A 19,670-nucleotide genomic window follows, 5' to 3' on the forward strand; every position below is an offset into this window, starting at 1 on the left:
AGTCGCTCCATCATAGAAGGCCACTAGGTTGGTCAGGCAGGACTTGCCCTTGGTGAAGCCATGCTGGCTGTCTTGAATCACCTCCCTGTCCTCCATGTGCCTTAGCATAGCTTCCAGGAGGATCTGTTCCATGATGTTCCCAGGCACAGACGTGAGACTGACTGGCCTGTGGTTCCCCGGGTCTTCCTTTCTTCCCTTTCTAAAAATGGGGGTTATGTTTCCCCTTTTCCAGTCAGTGGGAACTTCTCCAGACTGCCACGACTTCTCAAATACGATGGATAGTGGCTTAGCAACTTCATCAGCCAGTTCCTTCAGGACCCGCAATCAGACATTCTAATCCCTTGAAAAGAAAGAGAGGCACTGAGAAATTTGTGGTATTAATTTAAAGACGACCTCATGACAATAAATACAGGGAAAGGTAAATTTGTATTTTTGCTTACGAAATTATATTCTTAGTAATATAACAGATTTTTTTTTTGTGAAAATGTAACACTACTGAGGCAAAGCTTTGGGATACATTTGTCTTTCATTGGGCCTCCCTGGACCTTGTCAGTATAGATATCTGAAGAAAAATATTGCGTGAAATCTCTGAGAATTCTCACACTTAGGTTGGTCTGAGGTTAAACTGATTATGAGATATCTTGCTTTTTCTTACAGAATTAAGAATTCTGGAGAGAACTGGAGATTTGACTTTCTAATTGATCTGTCATATGCTGCACTTTGATATTTCTTCAGGGGAAAAAAAAAAAAGGATGATAGCCCATGTCAGGTTCTTGAAAAATCAAGCACAAACTGAATAATTTGTTCCCTTCCTTAAGGAGGAGGTTGAGGAAGGAGGGCTTGAAGCTAGGTGAGGAGCCACGAACAATAGGGCAAACACTTGTATACACACAATTAAGTAAGAACAACATATGGTAAAAAAAGTAACAGAACAGAAAATGAAGGGGGAAAAAAAAAAAAGAAAAAGGTTTGTACATCTTTGAAACAGAAACTGGTGCATGATGTTATACCATTGATTGTGGTTGCCCAACCTTCAGAATGTAGTAGTAAGTACTATGAAATGCAGTTCCTATGATATGGAAACAAATCTTACACTCTTATGAGGATATGTTTGAAGATTACCGATTCAACCTGGAACTGGAAAACCAGCAACTTGCATGTTCTGTATTCTAATTTCATATTCTAAGTGTAGATGAGATTGTGTTTGCATACCACAGCTTTCAATAGACAATTCAGGTTTTACATCAGGTCTCTCTCTTCATAAATGAAGTGGTTGACAGTTGAATTTCATTGTCCTTTTTGTGAAGGATGATGTGTTACAGCTAGTAAAAATGGTGATGATACATTTATTGTACTCAGTTTATCTTTGTATCACCACATTGCATCTTGTTCAACTAAAAAGATAGGGCCGACTTGTTTCAATAAAAACCAAATAGTTTACTGAAACACCTTCTAAAGTTTTGGAATATGCTTTATCAAAGGGGTCATGTAGGGAAGAACTTGTATGGAAATTTTTACTAAACATTGACAGTGCCGAAACATTCCTTCTACAAATACATTTGGCAATATATTGCTGTCACAGGCTGCTTGAAAGAAAATTTGACTTTTTGCATAATAAAACTGTAGGAGATAGTGCTTACCTTTGAATGATTTCATACACAAAGTAGTTTCTGTAATGAATAGTTGATTTGTTCTTCAGAAACAGTTGCTTCTATGGAGTTAATAGAGAAAAGAATTGATTGTAAGTTTGTTGGGTAAAGTGTACAGAAGAATACTGCAAGGCTTTGTTTCAAACAGGGTCAATGTTGCATGCTAGCTACTGATAATGTTATGTATTAAAACATGCAATTACTCCTTGGAGTTTTGAAACATTATACATCACTTAATATCTTTCATTCTTTGCTGGCTTTAATGTTTAGTACATCAAGAAACATGACATAATTTGGGTCATATATAATCTGGCTTTGAAACTAGAACCACTGAAATGACCTCACTCTTGACTGTAGATTCTAGATATAGATATCTAAATTAATTCCTTATGATTGTATATTTTAAATAGAAACTGTTTAAAAACTGTTTTTCACTGTGTATGTAAAACATACTGCGTGCACTACCTCTGTTGCAAATACACAGTGGTTTGCTCCACAAATTGTGTTTTGTGGTGGTTTTTTTTCTCCACATTTTCTACTGTTGGAACTTCTACTTTTTTAGTCTCTGACAACAGTTACTGAATCACTTCCTCTTAATAATTTCGTCCACAACATCTGTGTTTACTTTTGGCAGGTAGATGAAATATTTTTTATTCATAATGTTCTAGTGCTGGTGTTTGATATCAAAGTGTGGTAAGACTTGCAAAGAGTGTCAGTGTTGAATGTGCAGAGGCAGGGGATGGAGACCTTGGTGGTGGTCAGGATATGAAAATATACTTCTCATTAAATATGTGCTGTACTGTCAATTTATTGTGCATACATTTCTGTGATTGCTTGGGATATATTAACTAACAAGAAGGTGAATCCTGGCTGGAACCTGTGTACTTACTCGTAAGAAGTGATCAAAATCGGAATTAACCAAATATGTGTAATGCATGTAGTGGCTCCTTGTCTGGAGGAAAATAATGCTACGTTACCTTCTTTACAGTTTCGGTTCTTATGATTACTGGCCTGTTTGTTTGGTAGTTAAAAGTATGTATCAGCAGTATATCTGACAGGTCTCTGGGCAGCACAAGGAGTTTTCTATCCTGTTATTGACCTACTAATGCTAACCTTGGAGTGAAAAATGCTGTGTTCTAGTGAAATGTCTAATGTCTAGTGTAAATACAGGGCTGCTATGGTGGTCCTCTGTATGCATATTGGATCTATGAAGAGCTCTCAAATGCTAGTGCCTCTGGTCAGTTCTGCATGTCCCTTTCTCCATCAGGATGGGAGGACCAAGATCTTTCCCTGTTTTCTGTCATGCACTCTTAACATGAGTCAGAAATATTACCTTATAAGGAAGTATCCAAAATAGACAGAACTGAATCTACGTCTTTGGAGATACATCTTTAATGAAACTTTTCCATGTGATAGAACATTCCATGTGATACTGTTGTTGTTTAACCTCAGCTGGCAACTGAGCACCATGCAGCTGCTCACTCATTTCCCCCCACCCCTGTGGGATGCAGGAGAGAATCGGAAGAGTAAAAGTGAGAGAACTCGTGGGTTGAGATAAGAACAGTTTAATAATTGAAATAAAATAAAGTAAAATAGTAGTAGTAATAATAGAAGAATATACAAAGCAAGTGATGCACAATGCAGTTGCTCACCACCTGCCAACTGATGCCCAGCTGGTCCCTGGGCAGCAGTTGCTGCCCCCTGGCCAACTCCCCCCAGCTTATATATTAAGCATGATGTCACATGATATGGAATATCCCTTTGGCCAGTTTGGGTCAGCTGTCCTGGCTATACTCCCTCCTAGCTTCTTGTGCCACCTTTGCTGGCAGAGTATGGGAAGCTTAAAAATCCTTGACTTAGTATAAACACTGCTGAGCAACAACTAAAACATCAGTGCGTTACCATATTATTCTCATGCTAAATCCAAAACACAGCACTGCCAGCTACTAGGAAGAAAATTAACTCTATCCCAGCCGAAACCAGGACAGATACAAAATGTTGTGTTGCTAGGTGGCATGATTTGCTCTTAATTTTTCTGGATATTTGGCATGTGGAATATAAACATTTTGAGCAGATACTTCGGTGTCATGAGTGAAGCTGGAGGTACAGTTCTTCTAGGGAACCAGAAGAAAGATGTTCAGCTGGTGCGCTTTTCATGTTTGGATCAGGAGTGCGTTTCTGAAACATCTCTCAAGCATTCCTGCCTACAATGATGTAGTTTGCATTGTGGAGTAGTTTTGGAGTAAACAAACTTTTTTTAGTGAAAATATTTCTTCTTATCTTAAAGTTTCTATTAGAAAATTCTTCTGTACCACAAGCCATTCGAAAAGGCCAGTAACTCATACTTAAATTTATGTATTTTGATTTTAAATTACATCATTGTCATTTTAGTATTGATGCTGCAGTCCATCTTAATATATATTTCAGAAAACATTGAAGATGGAATTTCAGGAGTTCTCAGCTTCCACTGAAATTCATGGGCAGTTTATTTCTCAGCTGAAGCTGAAGTACATTAAACTCTATATTTGGACATAAAGGTGTAGACTGTGTTGCATTGCATTAGCATATGCTTTAGTCTATTTAGTCACGGTTGAACTCGATGATCTTAAAGGTGTTTTCCAACCTAAATGATTCTATACTTGTTTTGATTGAAATTAAAGTGGGAGATGCCTTCCAAGGTCTACCTAACACACTCTAACTGCAAGTGTGCAGTTAGAGTCTGTGGGACCACAGTAGAATGAATCTGAAGTGTACAAGGGAGAAAAAAGAAAATTGGGTCGTTTTGCACCACAGATCTGCCATACCTGGTAGTGTGGTTGTAACCTTAGTAATTTCTCAGACATGCTAAACCTTACTTTTTTCTCTTTTCAGGCCAATATGGAAATCCTCTAAATAAGTACATTAGACATTATGAAGGATTGTCTTACGATGTGGATTTGTTACACCAAAAACACCAGCGTGCCAAAAGAGCAGTATCACATGAAGATCAGTTCTTGCACCTAGATTTTCATGCTCATGGAAGGTTAGTGATATTTTAAAAGGTATTTGTTTTAAACATTCATATACGTGTTTTAATTATAGTGAAATGTAAATGGTGAAATACAGTCATCAAACTATAATGTTAGCTAGAATACACTAAAATGCAGTGCTTACAGTTTCTATGAAGTATTTGCTCTGATGTTTAGTATAAGTGTGAAATTGTTGCTTGTAATCACTCATTCAAACTTCTGGTGGTAACTATTAATGCACTTTGAAGCTTAACTAATGGAATCGTACTGGGAACAGAACAGTAGTTGATCCTGAGTTTATAATGCAGCTTTGGCATATTTTTTACAATAATTATGCCAAACTACCTGAGGGGATTTAATTGAGAAAAAGTAAAATTTCAAATTGCATTTGAAACTACAAAATAGGCCAAAAAAGTGTTCCTTTTCACGTGTAATAGTGTTACCTGTTTTCTGTGCTACTGTGGAATTTAGCAATTATTTGACATGGGGAAAACATAATTGCTGTTACAAGATGTGCTTTACCTTGCATTTACCATATGATTGTAAGATCCAGTACAAAAGTTAAATATTCAGTGAGAACAACTGAAGTATAATTCGTAGGTTTCACTTAGGAGGATCTCTGTACTTTAGACTCGCCTACTTTTTGTATAACTGAGGAGAAACAGGAAGAAAGTTAAAATATTTGTGTCTGTATCTTTGTTTCTTTGACTCCCTCCTTTGCAGCACCACTGTCTTAGTATATATTAGGAATATGTAATGCCCTTGCTTTTCTAATTATTTCAGTTACAATTTAAGTAATTAGAACTTGATAAATAATTGCTAGGCATATGTAGAAACGTAGGAAGTTTGACAGAGCAAAGGTAAAACCAGGTCTTCTGAATCTGTCTGGAATACTGTTTTATGAGTAAGTGTTCTGCTTCTGTGCCAGCTTGTAATTTCTTCAGGGAATGAAGTGTTGCTACTGGAGGTGTATGGTGCAATGACTGAATTTCAGTGCATGCTCCTAAAAGGTTAGCGTTAGGGTTGTATTTGTAACAGCTGTAGAACTGCAACCCAAACCCTGAATTTGAAGTCCTGTCCTTAAAACCATGTTTTTGGGTGTGATTTTTAGTCCAGGGAATTTTATTATTTAAAGAAGAGTCATATTGCTGCTGTCTCTGCTGTAGCTTCACAGGCAAACTCTAGTCTTTGTTATTAAATTGTTCTAATAAACAAGACTGCAGAGTAGAATGTTTCAGAGGCTCTTCATACTGTAAATCTCTCCACTTTTAAATTAAATCATATGTCCAGCAAGGTTGCAAGACAGTGAAGTTTAATTTCAGTCTAATGCTGCCACTCTTAAGCTGCAGGCTGATGGTTAATTTAGGCTTACCAAAGTGTGTGCTACTACAGAGAGGAACAGGCCTGACCACATTCTCAGCGTCGTCTTTGTGCTAGCACTAATAGTCTTAAAACCATGCAAGGAATAGGATCTGGGAACTGATCCAGCTGAAAACTTTTTGGCAAAAAAAATAATCAATATGACTTGAAGGGGTGATGGAGGGAGGATGAGACCATTCTTTCTGGGAGCAGTCCACACTTCAGTCCACTTGAGCAGGTTCATCTTGTCATTGGTAAAGATCCCATAATGCTCTTCTGTAAAATAGGATGCACAGGCTAAGCTAAGAGCTCTATCTGTGTTAATAAGGTGGGCTGAAAATCCCTGTTGTATAAAAATGTTAACTGTACATACAATAATGAGGCCTAAAAAAGATTTCCTCTCTTACTTCATGGATCTTAGTCACACCAGACCTTAGACAAACAGGTTTATAAAGATTTTGATAACAACTACTATTACTCATGAAGGAAAGTGTTGGTGTTTATATGTAGAATTGATTCTAAATGCCTATGCTCTGAGGCACAAATCCATCATTTACTGAGGAGGCTGAATGGAAACTTACTATAAGGTCAAACCAGTCCATAATTTAGGATTTTGGTAGTTTCCTGTGACACATCTAACACTTCCTGCCAAAGAGAGGGTAGTTGACAGGCTGTAAATTTAGTCCACAAATTCCTGTTAATTGGTCTGAGTGTGTTCTTACAAAATATTTTAATTTGTCTTCAGATATGAATTAGGAAGGATCAAGTGAATTGTGTTTTACTTCATACAGTCTATCTAGTTGCTTTGAAGGTGTGTAGCAGTTTGAAAAACTGTATAAATAGGATTGCCTTTTTGTGGTTGCAGCTAGTTTACTGTGAATAACTGTTTATAAGTGATGTATGTCATAACTGAGTATGACAACATTAATCACCAAATATTCTAATTTGTGCTAAGGTAGGAAATAAAGCTTTTGCAAAATATTTAAATCATTTAGATTTAGCCCATGGACTCTTAAAGTGCTATTTTATTTAAATACAGGTGATGAAAATTAAAGGCATTCAGTCAACACGAGGTTTGAGATTCTGAAAATTTAAACCTGATTTTTTGAAGGGCCTTATACCAAATGGTTAGTTAAGACTTCGTCCAGGTGTAGTGGTTTATTGGCATACAGCTGTCCAACTTGCATCTCCTTAACTTAATAAAGATACTAAATGGCTGCTACTTATGAGTATTGAAATGATAATTTTCTGTTTTGAGTTGGCTTCTGATTAAATGGCTGTCTTCTGTAGCCAGGAAACAATGGAAAAGCTGTCCTAATATTTACTACCGTTCACTGCTGGAAACAGCAAATGAGGCTAGCTGCATGACAACAGTTCTTATGCTGTATCTCTGGTACCAGTTTGAACTTCATAAACTTAATCTTTCCATTTGTGCCAGAGGAAGCACCTGTTGGTCACGTGGCCAGTCAAGATGGGAAGGTGACTTGACTGGTTATTTTTCAGCCAGATTAATTCGTCATTCAATTTGGTATATAAGCAAACTTGCTGTAAGAAGAAAGGGTGCAGAAATAAGCAGAAGTGGTGAGAGGGAAGATGCAATACTACCCTTTTCAGTGGCAGTGCTGACATATGCCAGATTAGCATTCATCAAACTTAGTTTCATTGTACAGAAAATGACTGGCAGCTACAAGTATTTTATGATTGTGTAAGTAGCGTCTGTTCTTTTCGGTACACTGTTTGGATTTAAGAACTGTATTTCATACACCCTTTTGTTGAAAAAGGAAAAAATAACACCGAAATTTAAATATTACATATTTACACCAAGTTAGAGTGACCATTTAACCATGGGCTAATAACAGTTTAATAATGAAATGGATACTGTAACGATGGAATTAAACCCAAAGCTATCTTTTTCCACACCAGACTCAGTAATTTTACAAATGGGTGTATAACATGTATAACATGCTATCATTGAGAAAAACCCTGCCTTATTTAACTTTCATCTGAAAGTTAAATGCTACACAGTACACTGTTAAGAACAGAAATTTTTCAAAACTTTTGTTCTTGGGTAATCTAAATATAACTTGTTATGGCAGATGTAATGAATTAAACCAAACCAGCCACTATTCAGTGCTGAAACACTAGCCTAATAGGGCAATTAAAATTGCTGAAACTAAGCTATGGATACCTATTAATTCTTTTGAATCATAAACGGTGTAGTTTAGATGAGTTGACTTTATTGCTTCACCAGCGGTGCAAAATGTGTTTGTTTCTAAAATGCTTCAAACTGGAAGGAATGTGAAGTTTTAAAACGATCCTGGTTGTGTATCATAGCTCTTCCGCCTGCCAGTTTATATTGAGTGTTTTAGTGTGAGTTAATTTAAGGTGCCCTTTGAGTCCAGGGAAGGTTCATGTAAAGATAATGAATGCATATTAAGTGCATTAATATGCACATAACTGCATATTAACCAACTGAGTTCCTGGTATAAAGTAGCTTTTGAACCCACTCCACACACCACATCCTGCCCCCCCCCCCCCAAAAAAAAAAAAAAAAGGCAGAAAAAAAGCTTTTACTTTTCAATCATGTAACCATTTAATGTAGAAACAAGTAAATATCCAAGAACTAGACCTTTTGTAAACTACAGTATGTTTAAAAGCCTCATCTGGGGAAAAGTCAATGAGTATATGAGAAAGAATATGCATTTGCCTTTATTAGAAGTTGAATTCTTGCAATAAAATAGCCTTAGGAATAGAATCTCTGTAGGGGAATGGATTTCTGTACATTAAAAATAAATACATCTAATGATTCATAGAAACATATGAACTGTTTTACCCAGGAGTATATTTTTAAGTAATCTGGGCTGCTTAGTCCTCTGTTTTTTTTGGAAATGAGACTTTTGTTTTACCTGAAGCAGTGAACATGGTGGGTTGGTATCAGTGTCTACCACAACACTCCAGAGACATGTCTGCACTGTGAGAAAGTGGGATGAAATATTAGGGCTTCAGAATAACTGTATCTGTATTACTGAACCTCCATGTTGAGCCCTATCCTGAAAGAAATTCAGACCCAAGAAAAATCATTGCTGAAGGATTGTTCCATACCAAGACTCAGCTCTGCACCAAAATGTAGCACTATGTGAATCAGAGAATGTGCACCCAAATAGGTATTTAATTAAGGTGATGAATGCAAATGATGAATGACTACTGGCATGGATTTTGCAAGGGCTTGTGCAGGAATGCAGCTCTTCCCAAGCACAGAGCCCTGTGGACTGCTAGTGTGTGGTGGTGCTGCAGATGTGAAGAATTTGTAAAGCAGTGAGGAAGTTTGAGAAAAACACCATTCTGCAAGGGGTTAAACCCAAATTTTCTTGCTGTCTGTATTCTTTGCTCATGCTGTCCTGGAAGTCTAGAGTGACTCCTGGATATTTAGGAGTTGGCCTTAATATAAGTCTTTTGTATGCCCTAAGGATCTGTTCAATATGCACAGTACATATGTATCAGTAAGCACAGAAAATCAAGCTTGCTATTGTTTTAGCAGAAGTCTCTCTAGGACAGGAGTGGTCCGGTTGGTCTTGCAGAACAAGGGATAGCTGCAGTTCTTCAAGACATTTATATGAAATGCATCCAATGGGAATTCAGATTCCTTCTGGGAATTCTTTCTTGGACAGGGTATTGCAAGTAATAACCTTTAACTGCTATTAATAATCTATTAACTCCTTTGATGGCTCTAGTGAACACAGCTGTGTGACAGGAAATCTTGTTTTGGGAGAATGGATGTACAGAGTCCACCCTGAAAAAGATATTTGTGGGAAGAAGAAAAGGGATTTAAAAAAAATAAATGTGCCTTGCCTCAGCTGAGTGTTTGTTTCTGATATTATTGTGCTTTATAATAGCATCAGCTTCAAAGCCCAATTAACACTTTTATGAACACAGTATGACCGGTGAAATAGTTCACATGTTTTTTGCTAAAGACAAAGTTGTTTTCTGCTAGGGCAAATTCATACAAAGGCTTTCTCAAAACAGATGCTACTTGAAACTTAATTGAAAATGACAACTTACAATTCTGCAAAAAGCTGCAAAAATGAACATTAATTTTTTTGCTGTAAGGTTTTCTTTAGTGTCACTGTGATTGAGCTGGTGACAAATGCCTGCTCTGCTTCCTACATGAGACTGCTCTGTTGCAGTAATAGAAGATTAATCAGAGAAAATGACTAATACTGGAAATAGAATACTTAATTTTTGAGGCACTGCTAATTTGTTAAATTTGGCCTGCAATGATCCAAACTATTAACAACCACTCTGTTGCAAGAGGAGCAAGAAACGCTGTTCGTTCCTATTGAATCATTTCATACGCTGGTATCTTTGCTTTGAGACTTGTCGACAGAGTACTAGCAGTAAGAAGGAAGCATATTAACTTTATAAAAAAAGAATAAGCATCCCACTTTGATTGCTTCCATTGAATGTTTAGCGACGTAAGTTTTACCAAAGGACCACATAAGAACTGAATAAAGCCTTCAGAATTTCTCTGCGCAGTGATAACCTGGACTTGTACCAGATGTTTCTTCTGCAAAATCCTGGGAGTACTTTCACTCTGTGTAAGTCTTGGCAGGAGAAAGTCGTAACAATTGCCACAACCAGAATGTGGAATAAGTTTATTAGTATTTACAGACAGAAGAAACTGAATGATCGTAAACCCTGGTCCAGTGGGGCATTTCATATTGTTGTTGTTAGTTGAATTTTAAATTGGGAAACAATAACGATTTTACTGAAATCAAAGGGGAAAACTTGCAGTGATTTTAATTAAGCAGAATTTCATCCAAGATCCCTATTCAAAGTGTTTTTTTGACAAGAACACTATATATTGAATACTTCAAAGGGGCATGGTATAGAAAAAGCCCCTCTCCTCCTGTTTCGCATGTGTTTTAATTAAGACTGACAGTTCCTCTGAATGGGCAGGTAGAGCCACTCCACTTTGAAGGAATTAGATTCCTTAAAAAAGGATAGAACGATGGGAAATGCATGCGAAGACTGGGCCAGATATGCCTTATTTACATATATACTTATGTATACTTTTCATAAAGCTGTATACGACTCCCTGACAATCTCACTTGACCCAGGCAGACGACTCGTGGAGTACTTACTGCTGGCCGACATTAGTACGACCGGTAGACCATGGCCCTCTGTAGCAAAGCTAGCATTAAAAACTGGATCTCAGGGGTTAAACCCAGTGCACTCTCCATAGGCAATCCTTTCTCTGATTTTCAAGGACAGCACAATACTAGAACATATTAATGCAATAAATCTTTCCCCCCCCCCCCCAAAAAAAAACAACCCCAAACCCAACCCAAAAATACATGGAATGATTCATAGAAGAGCGGTGCCTTTGGCACCAGCTTGAGATACAGTGAAGGAATTTAATATGGCATAACTTTCTTTCGCACGTCAAGGTAATGTCAGTAGTTTTGAAAATGAAGTTGGGACATCACTAAAACTGACATTGTATTTTATACCCAGTTTTGACTTAGTCACAAAACGTGTACTTGCACTTGTTCACTTACTAAACACAACCCTTCCCATGCAGAGAAGTTGGAAAGTTGTTTTCTTCACTTTTTCAGTATAAACATTTGCAATATATTCATCATAGAATGTCTTAAACCGAATTCCTATCAACTGTAGAATGTCAGAAATATACTGGATACTTCATTCATAGTGATTTCATTTTGAGGACAGAGCTTGAAAAACTTGCCTGACATCTGATGTTCTCTGAACTATACCTTTTTACCTAATGACAAAACTGAATTCCTGAGACCCTGATGCATTCAGAAGAATGAAGGATCTACATCTATGTAGTGTTTAACTGTACTGTCAGTCAACTTTTTACTTAATGCATTCCTAATAACTTATGCTTTCTATTTTTCTTAATTTGTCCTGTTGATCACCTATCCACACCCACTTCTACTCTTTCTTCTGGATTAGTTGATGACTCTCGCTTGAGAAGGTTGCCTATGCGACTCGAGTGAACAGTTGAGTTTTCAAGTGGTACTTGAACACATGATAACACCTGCTTATTACTAAATTAAAGATACATTGAGAACTTCTTTCAGATGTTTTGTAATTTTGCTACAGTTTTCGTTAGATTTTTACCTAAAATTTTATTTAAAAAAAAATGCTCTAAGTTGTTAAGTTCAGACATGTTTATTGGAATATACAGTCTATATATGATCCTTGTAATAGGAAAACCGTTACTGGAAATGCTTGCAACGTCACTTCTTTGTAAGCCATACAAAAAAAAGACCTTTCATATGGTTATGCTTGTGAATATTAAAGCATTCACATGTTGAATATTGTTAGGTTGTTCTATAAAACCTGAGATAGTTTAAAAATATGGGCTTCACTAATAAAAATGCTTCTCCATGTTTTAATTTGGGCTTACAAGTCACAGCTGCCAAGTCCGGATTCTTTTAGCCCAGCATATTCAAATCTTAAAAACTAGCTCAATATAGGGTTAAAATCATGTAAATATTAGATGATTATGTCAGTGCAACTGGAATAACCTATTCTTCAGCCTCCACCACCTTATACATCAGTTCATCTGGACTCAAAAGTACTTAACTTCCTTCTACTGTGCTCCAAAATGTAATGGACTATTATAACAAACTTTCAGATCAGTCTGCATAAATGCTTGTGGAGGTTTGCAGTATGATAATCAGAAACTTGAATATCTTCTAACTAATGATGAAACACAAGCTTTGCTTCCACTCCATTAAAAATTAGTGATACTGGTCGTTTGTAGTGATCCTTGGTGATCATTAGATGTTTTCCTTCTCTTGTTTTCTCATTCACCAGAATGTTCTTGCCTAACTGTTCTGCGCCACTACAAGGACATACCCCTATGTATCCAAGAGAGCATGCACCCAGCTCTGCTCTGTAACTTCAGAACTACAACAATAGGTCGTTTTTGGAGGGGAGGGAGTTTAGAAGAATCTTATTATCCTATCCTTCTTGGGTTTGTATGGGGAGGGAAGGAAGGAGAAGAATTTTTGTCTTTATGGTTCTATATAAAAAGGCTAATAGTATGCATGTGCCTAATATGGCAAGTCCAGTGGGCACCAAGATTTAGTCATTGTTTTTTCAAATAACTTGACAGCTAAAGTGCCTATCAGTGCTTTCAAAAGAGACGCTGGGTGCCAGGAGTCAGGAAGATGCTGTAAGGCAAGCTTCCATTTGCGGTTGTTTTGCCTGATTATGCCAAAGTGCTGAGAGTAGTGTTTGATCAATAAGCAGCTGGAAAAAAAAACGCATCAGTCTCACTATTGCTACTAGTAGGGTACTGCATGTTACTGCATGTAACCTTTTTTCCTGTAGTTAATGAGCAAATTTTCTACAATGTCTTTATTATTAAGAAAACACTGTTTAAAGCTATAATATGTTGCAGGGTGACCATGCAATTCAGCTGCTAGGTGAAAATGCTTTAACTGTCACCCAGGTTGGAATAAAGTTCAATAAGTGATTGGTTCTTAAATATTCTGCTACCTTTTACAATGTTTTGCATTGAGTAGAGGAACTTTCATAACAATGAGAGCTTGCGTATTGTGAAATTGTGTGGCTTTGGGTCTTAATCTGTGTTCACTGTACCATTTGGCAAGGGATATTTGTGAAGCAGTGTTTGCTGATTGGCTTTAATATTGATTTTCTGTGCAGGTATCTTTTTCATAAATATTTTGAACAGCTATCAGTCATACATTAGTTGAGCTTTCTGGTACAGTTGTGAATGGTAGGAGTGGACCACAAAATTTCAGAGCTCTTAATTAAGTATGAGGGGTTTTTATTCTTGGTTCTATAGTAATCTGTAATCCTTTGTATTGCCTTCATTATTCAGAGCTGTTAAATCTTTGTGTTTAAATAAGATAGTTGTTGACTGTATTTGAGTAAGTTATGAAAATGAAGGAGGCTACCTGCACAGAAATTATTTGATGTGTTGAATTTCAAAGGTGACATTCTGAGCATGCTGCCATGCTGTCTGAGATGGACTGAAGTAACTGAGCTAGTTACTCTTGGATTAAAGAGGACTTTATGTTGTCACCTTCTGTTTTTTATTAAACACTAGATGTTCTTTTTATGGCATTTAATTTATTTTTAATTATTTTTGTAATTGTGCATACAACATAGTACTCAATTCATGAAATGGCTTTGTCTTCTACATTCTGTGAGTCTGTCAGAACATAAAGCAGATTCACTGTTACTGGACTAATCTGAAAATGTATGTTGTGTCTGTTTTTCAGTTCTGCGTGCACTTAAACACCCTCTAAACAGACTAACTTCTTAAATAGGTTGTTTTAGTGGTCATCAAATAGGACTGACTGGTTGGCTTCTGTGAGACTTATGTGAATTATTTCCATAATTTTACTAAGTGAATTTTTTGCAAGGTTCGCTTACTACCACTCATTTTAGGCTGTCCTGAGTTTAAAAAGAAAATAAAAATCTCTTTAGTTCTTACTGTAGTCTTTTCATCTTTGTTCAGTGCTCTGTGACCATTCTTCAATCATCCCCTGCCTATTGTACCTTTTAAGTTATATATCTGGACAAATAACTTGCCAGGCAAGAGACCCATGAATTAGATCTCACTTTCTACACGTTTTGTCAAAACAAAACAAAAAAAAACAAACAAAAAAAAAAAAACCACCAACCACCAAACCACCCTATGTTGGTGCTTGTAGGTAAAGCAATTTTATCTTGCAGGGAATTTGGAAGCAGGGACCTGAGTTCTTACTCTTTTTTTTTTTTAAATGAAATTAATCTCAAAAATATTTTAGAGTCTGGGTCTGTGGGTTAAACGTCTTGCATTTTATGGGTTTAAATACAGTGAGTTGGAATATGCGAAGCCCTCAGGAAAAAAGGCATTTAGTATTTCACTCGGGTTTGTCTAGGAAATGCCTGGTACAGTGGCATCGGACTGGTGAGACTGCCCAGCTGAGGCACGGGGTTTCCCAGCTGTGCTGCTAAAATTGGTATTAATGCTTTAGAACTTTGCATCTTGGCCAACAAACTTTAGTAGTTGTAGCCATGTTCTCAAAAAGCCATGTTCTTAAAATGAAAAGCAGTAGACTTAAATGAAAGTACTTAAGCTGTGTGCTTCATATGTGCTCATATTATCAGCTAGCAGATTTCTCTTCTCTTCTTTCTATGTCTTTATTTGTTTCACTAAGAAAGCTTCTTTCTAATCTAGTTTCTTAGTTTGAATTCATGTAGTAACTTTGATGCCTTGTGATTTTATTCTAGTACATCTTTACCTGTTTTCTTTTTTTGATCTTATATTTTTGAATTATGTTAGAACATGGCACTGCATATAAATATTCAAATTTATGTAAATATAAATGGGAAGGTTATTTTGGATAAACAGGAAACCAAGTGACAGAATCTGCACTTCCCAAAGAAGTTTTACTGAAAGGGGGGGGGGGGGAAAAAAACCCTGGCCTGGGTAAAAAGACTGTTCCTTTTAAAATCCTTACACCATACTCTTCAGGACAGAGAGATACTTGACTGACTTTCTTAGAGTGTAAATTAGCCAACATGTAGCTACTTGTAATCCTACTTGGATGGTTTCTGTTATCTGAGCTAGCTTATGTGTTTGCAGCTATGTATATCAAGAATAATCAGTGGCAAATTATTTGGGATGAAGGCTGCATCCTCAGTTGTGTTCTTCTAGAATAACAAGCTTAGCAAGTCTGACTTATGGAGGTCAGGCAAGAAATCTCTGAACAATCAAAGTGCCACCCTAGAGCTGTTGATGGAAAACAAACATAAGCCGCAAGCATTCTAGCTGGAATTGCAGTGTTGCAATTCTGTAGAGATTGTTTTTTAGTTGAAGACTTACTAGAGGATGATACCCTCTATCTGCATCTAGGTGGGTAATAGAATGATAAGCCTGGAGACCCTATCGTGCTGTTTCAAAGATACGTTTTTTTTTTTTAGTGTCAGTAGCAGGACCATGTGAATTGTCAGTTAAATGATGATGTGGGTTTAATAGTAAGTGAAAACAGTGTGAAAAATAATAATGTCCATAAGTGTGATGATTCTATAGACTTAGCTTGTGAGTAGTTTAAACCCACCATTAAGTTGTTAAGCTGACTTCTATTTAACATAGTTCAGGGTTGGAATGAGTCTGATAGTCTGTGGGAACCGGGTTTAAGTTTTGGGATGCCTCATGTGGAAGCAGTTAGAAAGAAGGGCTCAAATTATTCTCCCCTTCCATTTATCAACCCCCTTCCATTTTTCAGAGAAGAGTCTTTTATCCTTACTTTTCCCATTTAAGAAGTCAAATACTTGCACCTCAAGCAGAGTAGTATCTTCTAGATCCTGACTTGTGAGGAGGCTCATGGAGGCGCAGCTCCAAAGATTTTTCTGGTTCCTACTGAGAATAAAAGAGTATGAACCTAAATGGACTCTCATTATACTGGAGTCACATTCCATACTGCTGCCAACCCATTGCCTTCTGTTTCCTTTTCTCAGCCACTTCTTCCAGCTGTGGAGTAACTTCTCCATCTCCTTTTTCCTTTGTTTAAAAAAAAAAAAATCTCCTCTGGTCACCGAGTGATTCTGCCTGCTCAGCCTGCCACTGGTTACAGCAATTTGACTGAGGAAAGGCAGGAAAGGGAAAGCACCAAGTGCCCTTTTGTGTACCACTGATAATAGCTCTTTCTGCCAGTTTTGGAAAAGTCTGCAGACTTGCTATCAGTGTCCCAATATATTGGACATTCCATCATGGCAAAATCACTGATCTTAGAAGGTAACTCATACTAAAAAGAAATGGATTAATAGATTGATCATTAAGTCTTACACATATACCTTTATGTTCATTTTACCAAGTGCTGTCAGTATATACACACAGCTTTTTTTTTTAAAGTACTTGCTCTGTGATTAGAGCATAGGATTGACATGTAACTCGAGCCCATGGGAAACTACTGGGTTTTAGCTAAGTGTGGTGCTCTCAACTGTGTTTTTTCTTTAATTATCACAGAGTTGCTATGTTACGTACTTGCAAATCTGACATAGTCTCCCTGAGGTAAGTTAAAGTGAAATAAAAATCTACCTTTTGATAGTCTTTAGGGTACTACCATTAATGGATAAGATGTAGTTTATTGTCAAAGCAGATTATATAACAATATAAACAGTTTTACCAAAAATTCTTTCTTCAACCAAACAAGTAACCGTACAATAACCAAGTAATGGCCTGTTGCCATATCAGTTTTCAGATACATGTAAGACAGAAGCCGTAACAAATAAGCAAGGTCAAAACTTGGTCTTAATTGATTTAATTCTATTCTAGAGACCACTACTGCTGGGAAATGTCTTATGCAAGGTAGTAAGTGTGTAAATAAAAGAAGCATTATTTTTCTGGAAATGGTTATTTTCTGCCTGGTGTGTAGCTCAGCTAGGGAATGGGAAGTTTACATTGATATAGGTGCTGGCACAGAGAGCTCGTTGCATGCTGTAGAAATCGTAATTACCAAAAGGCTTATTTGAAGCTTCTTATTTCTTCCATTGTGGCAAGTTTTAGAAACCATATTCAGGAATGATATAGACAAATTTGTTGAACTTCTCTGGAGTCTACTGTCCTCAGAAGAATTCATGAAGTTGCTGGATTTAAGCCAGGAAAGAAAACTGAGATGCATTCTCTTCCACATCATTTTGAGAAGGACAGCGACTAGCTTATATTCCTTTCAAGAAAGGGGAAGTAATACTAGCTTTGAAGAAATTTAGAGGAAATGTTAGGAAAACTTCTATATTGGGCAAGATACTGAAATGGATTTTGTAGGGTCTCTGGAAGTTTCTTACTGAGAAATTAGGGTGTTGAACTGGATTTTTCTGGGGGTCCCTGCCAACTATCCATTTGCTTGAATCAGTCATTACAATTTGGAGTCTCCCCACCTATAAACTGGCATCTTTTCAGTGCAGTTAATTTCACTGACACTTGTAAGTAGTACATTAAGATGTCTCTGCATAGCCATAAAAATGGAATTTACTTTCTCTACTGTAGGTTTCATGTAATACGTGGGGTTTTATGATTACCATTCTTTAAAGTTTGGTGATTTTGTTAAAGTTGTTAATTCTTGGAAGTAGATACAAATAGATGCTTGTTTCCCGCCACCCCCATTTCCCCCAAGTTGCCTCTCTTTCCCCCTCCCTTTTTTGGTGGGGGAGAACCAAAGGAAGATTTGTCACTTCATTTTTCATTATTAAAAGGGTGAACAGTCCAGACAGATAATCCTGTTCCCATCAAGCATGTTTGAATGACCAAGAAAAGACCTGTTGAAAAATAGCTGTGAGACGATCAGGTTATCTAATAGTTTAACTAAATCAAGAAATCAAATGGTCAGAGAATTGTTATTGTGAAACACAGCTGCGTTATTTTGTATTTGAAATAGCTCTATTTGCAGGATTAGAGAACTAATTTTATTAATAAATTAGATAATCAACAGCATGGGTTAGAATTTGTAGTGTTAGTTATGTACCAATGCGGAAAGTAAGAAGAGGGGGAAGATGAAAGGAGGATAAATAGAGGCTTCTTAATTTTAAAACTAGTGAAACTTTTTATTTGGTACATGAAACTTCTAACAGTCCATTTTGAAGTGACAGATGGGGTAATATTGATGGAAGGGTATCCCGCCCAGAAGGAAGAATCATTGCCAGCTTCGATAGACTCTGGGCTTCCCCTTGCCCCTCCAAAAGCACAGTCCTGTAGTGCAGGCCATCGAGGCAAAACTCAAAACTGACCCTAAAGCGTGATTAGATGATAGTCAACAAAGCTACTCCAGAAGCGCAATGCTGAACATCATGCTAATTTGTAAGGATGAGAACGTAGATGACTTGGCAGCTGAGGAAAGGATACCCTGGATGGCTTCACAATTGAAGCCTAGGGCTCGTTCATCTATCTGCTTGGTGTTATTTTAGGCTAAACTTGGTAAATTACTCGCTTTCATTCTGAGATAAAGTCCAGTTTTTTCCCACTCTGCTGACATATATGGGAGTTAGTATATGAGAAGTCCTGCATTGCCTTACACAGTGTACTTCAAAACAATAAAGAAATTGCTCATGCAGTTGAGTGTTAGAGATAATAATTGCTCCTCAATTTTATTTGAAACTTACATGAATACAATCAGAAAAATCTAATTTTAAAGTAACTTTTTTGCACTTCTGAGAGAAAAATGCTATATAGATTGAGTTGTTTTTTTCAGAAAACCTACTTTTTTCACCAGGAAAAAGTAATTTTAGCCATAATAGGTGCTTTTGCTGGGATTAGTAGATACTTCAGTTCATCACAGAGACAGAATTATGGTAAGAAGTCTTCTATCAAATATTAGAGAAGGGAGGAGATTGATTCTAAAGTATCCAGGATCTATTGTCATTTAACTTCAGTTCAGATGCACTTGAGGAGAGTCTGATCCATCCTCAGTAACTCTGTAGAACTCAGTCACAGAGAAAACTCAAACTAAAATGGAGTTCAAATCTGTGTAACACTTTGAGCAGTGTATTACAACCGAAGTGAGTAGAACTTCTTGAAGTACTTGAATGAAGTTCTTCAAATTTTTATCAGTGCTGGTCTTAATTTTTTTTCTGCCTGTTCATTTCTAACTTCTGCCCAGAAAAAGCCATA

The 19,670-nt window shown here is 36.9% G+C and overlaps 1 protein-coding gene across 1 annotated transcript in view; it reads left to right on the forward strand.

Annotated features, from left to right (window-relative positions):
• Positions 1 to 3,736: 3,736 nt before the first annotated feature.
• Positions 3,737 to 19,670, forward strand: part of ADAM10 (ADAM metallopeptidase domain 10) — a 46,786-nt gene continuing 30,852 nt past the window's right edge. The window contains 2 exon segments of the mRNA XM_009280444.2: positions 3,737 to 3,752; positions 4,521 to 4,671. Of these exon segments, the coding sequence (XP_009278719.2) occupies positions 3,737 to 3,752; positions 4,521 to 4,671 (167 nt within the window).

The sequence above is a fragment of the Aptenodytes forsteri genome, unplaced genomic scaffold, assembly GCF_000699145.1.
Source record: "Aptenodytes forsteri isolate BGI_AS27 unplaced genomic scaffold, ASM69914v1 Scaffold83, whole genome shotgun sequence".
Classification (NCBI taxonomy): Eukaryota; Metazoa; Chordata; class Aves; order Sphenisciformes; family Spheniscidae; genus Aptenodytes; species Aptenodytes forsteri.